Source organism: Petromyzon marinus, unplaced genomic scaffold, assembly GCF_048934315.1.
Source record: "Petromyzon marinus isolate PM22_M1 ecotype Great Lakes invasive population unplaced genomic scaffold, UKy_Petmar_22M1.pri1.0 PM_G_Scaffold_181, whole genome shotgun sequence".
NCBI lineage: Eukaryota > Metazoa > Chordata > Hyperoartia > Petromyzontiformes > Petromyzontidae > Petromyzon > Petromyzon marinus.
The window spans coordinates 61,904-73,954 of NW_027422741.1; the positions used below are offsets into that span (position 1 = coordinate 61,904).

The 12,051-nt window shown below is 50.3% G+C and overlaps 1 protein-coding gene across 2 annotated transcripts; it reads right to left on the reverse strand.

Moving 5' to 3' along the window:
• Window positions 1-2,537: 2,537 nt before the first annotated feature.
• On the reverse strand, window positions 2,538-11,766 carry LOC142912008 (uncharacterized). 2 transcript variants are annotated; one of them, XM_076060340.1, is made up of 7 exons: window positions 11,675-11,766; window positions 8,862-9,002; window positions 7,823-8,182; window positions 4,943-5,191; window positions 4,332-4,482; window positions 4,105-4,165; window positions 2,538-3,607 (listed from the first exon to the last, which is right to left on the reverse strand). In XM_076060340.1, the coding sequence occupies exons 1-5, from the start codon at window positions 11,718-11,720 to the stop codon at window positions 4,358-4,360; spliced, it is 921 nt and encodes a 306-aa protein (XP_075916455.1). In that variant the 5' UTR covers window positions 11,721-11,766; the 3' UTR covers window positions 2,538-3,607; window positions 4,105-4,165; window positions 4,332-4,357. The 2 variants fall into 2 exon arrangements, with proteins under 2 accessions (XP_075916455.1, XP_075916456.1); XM_076060341.1 differs by having other exon boundaries at window positions 8,846-9,002; window positions 11,675-11,758.
• Between the last annotated feature and the right edge of the window lie 285 nt (window positions 11,767-12,051).

Sequence of the window (12,051 nt, forward strand, 5' to 3'; positions counted from 1 at the left end):
TCAGTCTGAGACTGCGTCTGCTCGGTCATTAGCTCAAAGCTAACCCTTCGACGAAGAAGATGGCGAAAAGAAAAAAAGACGACGAGTATCGTACATTTCAGGACGAATGGACCGAAGAATTCGCCTTTGTGGAGAGAGCGGGTTCTGCGGTGTGTCTAATTTGCAATGACAAAATTACATCGTTGAAACGGTCGAATGTAAAGCGGCACTTCGACACGCGCCACGCTACCTTTGCATCAAAATACCCTGCGGGAGACAGCAGAAAGAAAGCGTGCCAAGAGCTTCTGAGCAGGGTGCAAGCTAGCCAGCAGCAACTCCGCGTATGGACCCGGCAAGGTGACTATAATTCGGCTAGCTTTGCTGGTTCTTTAGCAATAGTGAGGAACGGAAAACCATTCACAGATGGCGAGTATGCTAAAACGTTCATGCTGGATGTAGCCAATGAACTTTTTGATGATCTTCCGAACAAAGACAAGATAATCAAACGGATACAAGACATGCCTCTGTCGGCAAGAACTGTTCATGATCGTACCATCGTGATGGCAAACAAAGTGGAGGAAACGCAAGTGAAGGACATAAATGCAGCGCCGTTCTTTTCTCTGGCTTTGGATGAGTCAACAGACGTGAGCCATTTGTCGCAGTTCAGCGTGATTGCAAGATATGCTGTTGGTGACACACTGCGCGAAGAAAGTCTTGCTGTTCTGCCATTAAAAGGGTCCACAAGAGGTGAGGATTTATTCAAGTCTTTCATGGAGTTTGCTCAAGAAAAAAGTCTACCTATGGATAAACTTCTCTCAGTGTGTACTGATGGTTCTCTGTGTATGGTGGGGAAAAACAAAGGATTTGTGGCGCTTCTCCGTGAACATGAAAATAGACCCATCCTAAGTTTCCATTGCATTATACACCAGGAGGCACTTTGTGCTCAGATGTGTGACAGGCAGTTTGGCGAAGTGATGTCGCTGGTCATTCGTGTGATCAACTTTATTGTTGCCCGAGCCTTAAATGATCGCCAGTTTAAAACACTGCTGGATGAAGTTGTAAATAACTATCCTGGTCTGCTTTTGCACAGCAATGTGCGTTGGTTGTCAAGAGGGAAGGTGCTTAGCCGTTTTGCGGCTTGCCTGAACGAAATCCGGACTTTCCTTGAAATGAAAGGCGTCGGGCATCCTGAGCTAGCCGACACCGAGTGGCTCCTCAAGTTTTACTATCTCGTAGATCTGACTGAACATCTGAACCAGCTCAACGTGAAAATGCAAGGCATTGGAAATACAGTGTTATCCCTTCAACAAGCTGTATTTGCTTTTGAAAACAAGCTGGAGCTTTTCATCACGGATCTTGAAACAGGTCGTTTACTACATTTTGAAAAACTGAGCCAATTTAAAGATGCATGCACAGCAAGTGAGCCCATTCAAAACCTTGATCTCCACCAGCTAGCTGGCTGCACATCCAGTCTCCTACAGTCCTTCAAAGCACGCTTTGGAGAATTTCGTGAGCACACTCGTCTTTTTAAGTTCATCACCCATCCAAACGAGTGTTCACTGAACACAGCCGACCTGAATTACATCCCTGGTGTCTCCGTCAGAGATTTTGAAGCAGAAGTGGCTGACCTGAAGGCCTCAGACATGTGGGTGAATAAGTTCAAGTCACTGAATGAAGATTTGGAAAGAATCACACGACAGAAAGCGGAGTTGGCGAGCAAGCACATGTGGACAGAAATGAAAAAACTCCAACCCGAAGACCAGCTGATTCTCAAAACTTGGAACGCGCTTCCTGTCACATACCACACACTGCAGCGTGTGAGTATTGCTGTATTGACCATGTTTGGATCTACGTATGCATGTGAGCAGTTATTCTCACATCTTAAAAACATCAAGTCCAACCTACGATCACGTTTAATGGATGAAAGCCTCAACGCTTGCATGAAGCTTAACCTCACCAAGTACCAACCCGACTACAAAGACATCAGCAAATCCATGCAGCACCAGAAGTCGCATTAATGGTGAGTGTTATAACAACATTATTTAAAAGAATAAATTCAGAGGCTTATTATACTGACATTTAGTTGAATTCACTTTTAAAATATATTATATGGCTCTCACTGAAATAAATTTCCAAATGTTTTGCTTTCATGGCTCTCTTAGTCAAAAAGGTTCCCGACCCCTGATATAGTGTGTAGTGTATAGTGCGTAGTGTAGTATATATAGTGTAGTATATATAGTGTAGTGTATAGTGTAGTGTATAGTGTAGTGTCTAGTGTAGTGTATAGTGTGGTATACATAGTGTAGTATATATAGTGTGTAGTGTATAGTGTAGTGTATAGTGTAGTATACATAGTGTAGTATATATAGTGTGTAGTGTATAGTGTAGTGTATAGTGTAGTATACATAGTGTAGTATATATAGTGTGTAGTGTAGTGTGTAGTGTAGTACACTAGTACAGCACACTGGTGGGTTAGCGAGCCAAGCAACAACATTTGCACTCTGGATACCGTGACATTTCGCCAGCAATCACAACAACCAGCTTCATCAGGCGACAGCCACATTTGTACATTGATTTATTTACACAATCTAACCCGGCTGATATCGGTTCGCCGAAAACCAACAGCGTCAAACTATGAAAGTACCGCGGCATCGCGGGAGCGGCCGATGAAACTGGCCGGGTTCGGGGAGAAATAAAAAACTGAGACGCTGACGGGGCGCACGAAGGCTCACGGCGTTGTACGCGCCTCGTGACGCCGCTTGTTGCCTCGATAAAACAATAATATAAACCGCCGGCCGGCCGGCACATGTGGAACTCCCTTCGTGCCGGACGTCGTGACGGACCGTGCCGATGTCGCCGCTCGTTGACCCCCAGCCACGCGAGGGCGAATTTAAATTCTCCCCCCCCCACCCCCCTCTCCCTGGCTCCCTGGCACCATGCCCAATCGCCTCCCTTCCAACGGCACATGCCGGGGGAAAGCACTGGCAGGTGAGAGACCGTCACGAGTCTAAAATAAAATAATAAAAAACTGCGTCCAGTAACAGAGAGCTCTTTCGTAAAAAAAATCCCCCCCCCCAAAAAAACAAAAGTCAAAAGCCAAACTTTGGCACTGATTGTTGGGATCACACAACAACAACAAATCTTCTTGGTTCTTTCGGTGAAGTCACGTAGAAGGGAAATAATACAATAATAAAAATAAAACATAAAATAATAAAATTCTCACGACGTCTCGGCCACAACACAAGCAGCCGAAACGTCGGGAGAATCTTATCACGTTATGTTTTATTTTTATTAATTCCCTTCTACGTGGTGACTTTACCGGAAGAACAAAGAAGATGAATCCCTGCAGTCTCCGCTACAGTCCAGATCGTCGCACGCGGGGGTTCATCCGCTCGTGAAGCCGCCCACGGCGACAATCCCCAGCGTTACCCCGGCAACTGGAGGCACGGTAAGGTGGAGCACGGCAAGGTGGAGCACGGCAAGGTGGAGCACGGCAGGGTGGAGCACGGCAAGGTGGAGCACGGCAAGGTGGAGCACTCTCCCTCCTCGGGCACCCCCCCCCCCCCCCCCGCGCCGCTTCTCAAACATCTTCCTCCCCTTCCTCGTCGTCATCTTCGTCTTTGAAAACCTGCGCGGGTCAGAATAAATAAGAGAGACGGTGACCGACTCCACCCCCCCCCCCCCACCCCTGGGGTGGCCAGAAGTTGCTCACCGCTCGCCCGCCCACCAATGGCTCCCTTTAAGAGTGTGCTCCTAATCTCAGCTCGTTACCTGTATAAAAGACACCTGGGAGCCAGAAATCTTTCTGATTGAGAGGGGGTCAAATACCTATTTCCCTCATTAAAATGCAAATCAATTTATAACATCTTTGACATGCGCTTTTCTGGATTTTTTTTGTTATTCTGTCTCTCGCTGTTCAAATAAACCTACCATTCAATTATAGACTGATCATTTCTTTATCAGTGGGCAAACGTACAAAATCAGCAGGGGATCAAATACTTTTTTCCCTCACTGTATACACTACACTACTATACACTACACTATACACTACACTATACACTACACAGAATACGGAGAGAGACACGGATGGAATGGGCCTCTGTGCGCGGGCGGTGTGCCACTCACGTAGCCAAGGTCGTCCTCCGCGTTTCTCCGCGGTGGCTTGGGGAGAGTGGGGGGTTCCTCCCTGCACGCATGTGGGTAGTGGAGGGGTGGTGGGGGGGTAGCGGGGGGGGGGGGTGGTGAGGTAGCGGGGGGGGTGGTGGGGGGGGCACAGCGGCAGGTCGTCACACAGGTAACCCCGCAGGCACCGCCAACGTCCGCCCGACGTCCGAGAGAAGCGAGCGACTCACGTGGGGCCCCAGGGCTCGTGACGACGCTACCGCTGCCGGCGGCGGCGGCAGCAGAGCAGCAGATTGGCTGCCAGGGCGAGGGACACGGCGAGGATTGCGGCCGGAATGGCCCAGCTGGCCCAGCCCGCCGCCGCCGTCTCCGCCGCCTTCTCTGCGTGGCACAACGATCCCCCGCGTGGCGTTAGCGTGCTGCTGTAGCACGACGACAACAACCATCGCGACAACAACCACCGCAATGACAACACGCGCCAGGCTAGGTGCACTTTAAGGCTCGTGCTGCTTGCACCCAGGCGTTGCGGGTTGAGGGAGTGAGATGAAGGACAGACAGAGACAAAGTTCCCCCGTAAAAGCCCTAGCAGACTGTTGGGGCAGGTGCCGCTAGCGAGTATCAGCAACTATGAAGGCCTTGATTGTGACAAACGAGGGGATGGGTGGCCAGAACAGGGACACGCACACGGACAGGCACACACACACGCACACGGACTGATATGCATGCACACGGACACACTTGCATGCACACGCACACGGACAGACACGCACCAACACACATGGTTGCACACACACACATACTAGGACACACACGCATGCAACATTCAGAGATGCGAACAAACCTGTTTGTGTGTCGAGTTGCCTGTTCGGACCGAAAGTCGTGAGTTCAACTGGCGTGCAACAGACGGCGGTGGTGGCGTCTACATCTGTAGAACGTGAAGAACCAGTGGCATCTACATCTGTAGAACGTGAAGAACCAGTGGCATCTACATCTGTAGAACGTGAAGAACCAGTGGCATCTACATCTCCAGAAAGTGAAGAAGCAGTGGCATCTACATCTCCAGAAGGTGAAGAACCAGTGACATCTACATCTGCAAAACGAGAAGAACCAGTGACATTAACATCAACAGAATACGAAAAACCAGTGGCATGTACATCTGCAGAACGTAAAGAACCAGTGGCATCTACATCTCCAGAAGGTGAAGAACCAGTGGCATCTACATCTGCAAAACGAGAAGAACCAATGGCATCTACATCTGCAGAACGTGAAGAAACAGTGGCATCTACATCTGCAAAACGAGAAGAACCAGTGGCATCTACATCTGTAGAACGTGAAGAACCAGTGGCATCTACATCTGTAGAACGTGAAGAACCAGTGGCATCTACATCTGCAAAACGAGAAGGACAAGTGGCATCTACAGAATATGAAAAACTGGTGGCATCTACATCTACAGATTATGAAGAACGAGTTGCATCTACATCTGTAGAACATGAAGAAACAATGGGATCTACATCTGTAGAATGTGAAGAACCAGTGGCATCTACATCTGTGGAATGTGAAGAGAACGTGAAGAACCAGTGGCATCTACATCTGTAGAACATGAAGAAGCAGTGGCATCTACATCTATAGAAGGTGAAGAACCAGTGACATCTACATCTGCAGAACGTGAAGAACCAGTGGCATCTACATCTGCAGAACGTGAAGAACCAGTGGCATCTACATCTGCAGAGCGTGAAGAACCAGTGGCATCTACATCTGCAGAAGATAACGAGCTTTTGGTCTCTGTGTGAGTCTATGGGTTTCTGTCTGAGTAGACTATGGGTGTCTGTGTGATGAGTCTATGGGTCTCTATGTGAGTAGTCTATGGGTCTCTGTGTGAGTAGTCTATGGGTGTCTGTGTGATGAGTCTATGGGTCTCTGTGTGAGTAATCTATGGGTGTCTGTGTGAGTAGTGATGAGTCTATGGGTCTCTGTGTGATGAGTCTATGGGTCTCTGTGTGAGTAGTCTATGGGTGTCTGTGTGAGTAGTCTATGGGTCTCTGTGTGATGAGTCTATGGGTGTCTGTGTGATGAGTCGATGGGTCTCTGTGTGATGAGTCTATGGGTCCCTGTGTGAGTAGTCTATGGGTGTCTGTGTGAGTAGTCTATGGGGGTCTGTGTGAGTAGTCTATGGGTCTCTGTGTGAGTAGTCTATGGGTCTCTGTGTGAGTAGTCTATGGGTCTCTGTGTGAGTAGTCTATGGGTGTCTGTGTGAGTAGTCTATGCGTCTCTGTGTGATGAGTCTATGGGTGTCTGTGCGATGAGTCGATGGGTCTCTGTGTGATGAGTCTATGGATCTCTGTGTGAGTAGTCTATGGGTCTCTGTGTGAGTAGTCTATGGGTCTCTGTGTGAGTAGTCTATGGGTGTCTGTGTGAGTAGTCTATGAGTCTCTGTGTGAGTAGTCTATGGGTCTCTGTGTGAGTAGTCTATGGGTGTCTGTGTGAGTAGTCTATGGGTCTCTGTGTGAGTAGTCTATGGGTCTCTGTGTGAGTAGTCTATGGGTGTCTGTGTGAGTAGTCTATGAGTCTCTGTGTGAGTAGTCTATGGGTCTCTGTGTGAGTAGTCTATGGGTGTCTGTGTGAGTAGTCTATGAGTCTCTGTGTGATGAGTCTATGGGTGTCTGTGTGATGAGTCGATGGGTCTCTGTGTGATGAGTCTATGGGTCTCTGTGTGCGTAGTCTATGGGTCTCTGTGTGATGAGTCTATGGGTGTCTGTGTGATGAGTCGATGGGTCTCTGTGTGATGAGTATATGGGTCTCTGTGTGAGTAGTCTATGGGTCTCTGTGTGATGAGTATATGGGTCTCTGTGTGAGTAGTCTATGGGTCTCTGTGTGAGTAGTCTATGGGTCTCTGTGTGAGTAGTCTATGGGTGTCTGTGTGAGTAGTCTATGGGTCTCTGTGTGATGAGTCTATGGGTCTCTGTGTGAGTAGTCTATGGGTCTCTGTGTGAGTAGTCTATGGGTCTCTGTGTGAGTAGTCTATGGGTGTCTGTGTGATGAGTCGATGGGTGTCTGTGTGATGAGTCTATGGGTCTCTGTGTGAGTAGTCTATGGGTCTCTGTGTGAGTAGTCTATGTGGGTCTCTGTGTGAGTAGTCTATGGGTGTCTGTGTGATGAGTCGATGGGTGTCTGTGTGATGAGTCTATGGGTCTCTGTGTGAGTAGTCTATGGGTCTCTGTGTGAGTAGTCTATGGGTATCTGTGTGAGTAGTCTATGGGTGTCTGTGTGAGTAGTCTGAGTCTCTGTGTGAGTAGTCTATGGGTCTCTGTGTGAGTAGTCTATGAGTGTCTGTGTGAGTAGTCTATGGGTGTCTGTGTGATGAGTCGATGGGTCTCTGTGTGATGAGTCTATGGGCCTCTGTGTGAGTAGTCTATGGGTCTCTGTGTGAATAGTCTATGGGTCTCTGTGTGAGTAGTCTATGAGTGTCTGTGTGAGTAGTCTATGGGTGTCTGTGTGATGAGTCGATGGGTCTCTGTGTGATGAGTCTATGGGTGTCTGTGTGATGAGTCGATGGGTCTCTGTGTGATGAGTCTATGGGTCTCTGTGTGAGTAGTCTATGGGTGTCTGTGTGATGAGTCTATGGGTCTCTGTGTGGTGAGTCTATGGGTCTCTGTGTGAGTAGTCTATGGGTCTCTGTGTGATGAGTCTATGGGTCTCTGTGTGGGGCAGTGCCAATTCTCACCGATGACAGAGAGGTTGACCCTCCCCTCGAAGTTGCCGTGGGGGAAGGTGGCCACACGACAGAGGAAGAGGCCCCCGTCGCCATGACGCACGTCCAGCAGCTCCAGCGAGACGTCGCCGGGCGGCCCCCCACTGCGGAACCGCAGTCGGCCCGCGAGGGACGAGTTGGAGTACGCCGTGCCGTGCAGCGGGCTGAGCGCGGCCAAATTGGCCCCCGCCCAGACGTCGTCACGGGAGGCCTTCAGCCAGTTGGCCTGCACCACCACCACGGCCGCACCCCACAGGACGCAGCGCAGCACCGCCACCTTCTGGCCGACGACCGCCGTGACCTGGCCGTCCGTTTCAACACCCACACGAGGGGCTGGGTGGGAAGACCACACAAAGACCCACACACACAGTGCGCTAACCACTGCACCACCACTCCCCACACTCACACACACTGTGTGCTAACCACTGCACCACCACTCCCCACACACAGTGCGCTAACCACTGCACCACCACTTCCCACACACTCACACACACAGTGTGCTAACCACTGCACCACCACTCCCCACACACATACACTGCGCTAACCACTGCACCACCACTTCCCACCCACACAGTGCGCTAACCACTGCACCACCACTCCCCAAACACACACACAGTGCGCTAACCACTGCCCCACCACTCCCCCTTCACACACACAGTGCGCTAACCACTGCACCACCACTCCCCACACAATCACACAGTTCGCTAACCACTGCACCACCACTTCCCCTTCACACACAGTGCGCTAACCACTGCACCACCACTCCCCACACACACAGTGCGCTAACCACTGCACCACCACTCCCCACACACTCACACAGTGCGCTAACCACTGCACCACCACTCACACACACTGCGCTAACCACTGCACCACCACTCCCCCTGCGCTAACCACTGCACCACCACTCCCCACACACTCACTCACACACAGTGCGCTAACCACTGCACCACCGCTCCCCCCACAATCACACAAACTGGCACCCGATTTATCGATCACCTCCGGCTCTGTTCACCGTGGCTGCTGCACGTGACGAGGTGGTGGTGGTGGAGGAGGAGAGGCAGGATGAAGGAGAAGAGTAGGCCAAGTTTGTAGAGTTTCGACATCGCCATGAACCCCACACGCAGCCACGCGTTCTCCTCACCCAAGCCATGTGCTGAGAAAATCGATTCAAGGTTAAATTAAAACTCGGATCGATTCTATGGGGATAACAAATGCGAATTGATAGTGGTCAAAAATGAAGCCGATGGCATCGATCCCTATTGGGACTGCATTGGAATTGACGTTGGTCGTGAGTGGAAAATGTAATCGAATACATTTTCGATAACATGGGAATTATAGTGATTTGTTCTAATGAAATGGATTCACATTAGGACAGGTGTCTTTTATACAGGTAACAAGCTGAGATTAGGAGCACTCCCTTTAAGAGTGTGCTCCTAATCTCAGCTCGTTACCTGTATAAAAGACACCTGGGAGCCAGGAATCTTTCTGATTGAGAGGGGGTCAAATGCTTATTCCCTCATTAAAATGCAAATCAATTTATAACATTTTTGACATGCGTTTTTCTGGATTTTGTTGTTGTTATTCTGTCTCTCACTGTTCAAATAAACCTACCATTAAAATTAGAGACTGATCATTTCTTTGTCAGTGGGCAAACGTACAAAATCAGCAGGGGATCAAATACTTTTTTCCCTCACTGTACGTATATTACTGAGTAGCGAAACTTTGGGGCTAATGATGTGAAGTGATAGGCAACTAAGCCATTAAAATAATCATATATGTTGAACTTTCGCACCGTACGTAGCCAACTGTGCTGATCGGATGTGCGGAACAATGTGTCGCAAGGTGGTCGGGCGGTGGGACAGGAGTTATGTTTATGAAACGGTGGCATGTGTGGCTCCAATTGGTGGGTTAATACGGTAGCTGGAAAATGCCATCTTTGCTTTGCCAGCATCAGTTGTTTATGGGCCAAGTGCTTTCCTGGAACATTTGGAATGCGGAGGCAATATCTTCATCAGAGCTTCTTCCGGGAGGTAGGAATGAAGTCCACTCAGCTTTTCTGCAGTGAGCATCCAACTCACAATCCATCTCACAATCAAGGCGATGAGTTCACACCCGAGTCTGGGATCAATTTAGCCCCTCATCTCTGCAAGCACAATAAAACGAGGATCCCATTATAGATAGCGGGTTGCCTTCGAGAGGACTGACTCCCCACCATGGGGAATGGGGAGTGTTCACCGCTGACTCAACGGAGGTGAGCACCACAGCGGCAGCCGTAACAATCGGCCACGAGTTTCTACATTACCACAAAGTTCCTGATTATAAATTCATCGCTTGCAACCTGAAACTGGGAACGCGAAAAAAAACCGCCCAAAGGTAGAGCTTTTTTTTTTTGCGGTAGAGGCGGGGGGCGACTTTTGGCCGAGATTACTTGAGACGAGGTCAACGTTAGACGACCCCCGTGTCCTTGACGACCCCACTCAGTCGACACACGGGGCCCAACTCTTCTTCGCTGTGCAGGAGAGGTCGGGGTCCACTTAGGCTATCGGCAAGTCTAAAGCCTCGCCCCGGTTTGCTTACCAGGACGTCTGCCCCACGACCGGGCTGAAGGTAATGTGGGACACAAAAAAAACACAAAGGTCCCCTCGTATAGCATTAACAGACTGTTGGGGCAAGTGCTGCTAGCCAGCGTCTATGAAGGCCGGCACTGTGGCACGCGAGGGGGTGGGCAGCACCACGCCCGGTCGCCACCTTTGTCTCCCCGCAGTGGCGATGTTTACACACCTCATCAGATACTAATTTGAGTCCGAGTCGACCTCGGGGAGACCCAGGACCGGTTCAGATAATCGTCACCGGTGTTGGCCGTGAGCGGGAATCGAACTTGGGCAGCCGGGTTCGTGATGCAGTGCACTAACTGCTACACTACATGGGACACAGATGCAGGCACACACACACACAAAGATACACACACACGCACACCAACACTGGGCGAAGTAATGAATACGATGAAATAGCGACGTCTTCTTCCACAGTCATTCTACTTATATGATTTGGGTTGCCATCTCTGAGGGACAAACCACTTAAACATATCGTGAGAATAATACGTTGTATGAGCTGAAAATGGGAGGAACCACGTGTTAATGCATCATCTCGTGTAGTTGTAATCTTACGTAACTGACAAAAAAACTAGACTTTTAACTTTCCCCGGGGGGAACAGTTTACTGGATTCCCAGCACAGCCACGATTATGGGAGAAAACCAGGACAAGGTGGCAACGCTATAACAACAACAATAATAATATAACCCAGACGTGGGTGTTGATGTCGTGGGGTCGCTTATGTCTGCAGCCGCACCAGTCGGCCAAATGGTCGCAACGCCGTGCGATGTAGGGAAAGGCGCCGCCGAACGCAACCCCCTCGTGGCGCACTTCAGAGGACTCAATGATCAACTTCGTTGGTCTCCGAGATAAACAGGATCAGCGCGCGCTGAATGGTTCGAGCGGCGTTGAACTTCTTCGCACGTGCGCACGTGGCGAACCACGCTCGCTGTGATCGTTCGCGCTGGCCGTCTTGTCATACGCGTAGGGGCATTTAAGCTGTCACGTCGTTCGTGCTGCTGTTGATCCGTGGGGGTGAAGGGGGAGGTGGAGGAGGGGGTTCCGTGAGGGTGCAGAAAACATAAATAGGCGGGCCCACTGCATGCGGTGTTCATTATGGACGCGCCGCGCCGGCTAAAGGACGGGAAGTCGTTTCACTCTTAGGAAGGAGGGGCATTGAGAGAGAGAGAGAGACGCACACGGAGCAAAGCTTAAGAAATGGAGACCTACTACCCGAAGGCGAAGGGCCTGGAAACGGGATCCGGCTCGGATGGAACATGCAGAGACGGATCTCCCGGCAGTCAGCCACCCACTCACCCACCCGCCCACTCACCCAGCCACTCACAACAACCGCCACTAATTGGCGGTGACGTCACCACGACGCTTGTGCCAGGCTCACGTGGTTAGCATTAATTAATTAAACCATCTCCACCTTCAATTAATTACTGCTTACCACGTGACCCTGGCACAAGCGTCGTGGTGACGTCACCGCCAATTAGTGGCGGTTGTTGTGAGTGGCTGGGTGAGTGGCTGGGTGAGCGAGCAGGTGAGTGAGTGGGTGAGTGGCTGAGAGAGTGGGTGAGTGGGTGGGTGAGCGTGTGGGCGACTGG

Coding starts and splice junctions, on each gene's coding strand:
- LOC142912008 (XM_076060340.1), bottom strand. CDS start 11,720: ATGTTCCATCCGAGCCGGATCCCGTTTCCAGGCCCTTCGCCTTCGG. Junction 5,192..7,822: donor GGTCAACCTCTCTGTCATCG/GTGAGAATTGGC, acceptor CTCGTTTTGCAG/ATGTAGATGTCACTGGTTCT. Junction 4,483..4,942: donor GCAACTCGACACACAAACAG/GTTTGTTCGCAT, acceptor TGTGCCACGCAG/AGAAGGCGGCGGAGACGGCG.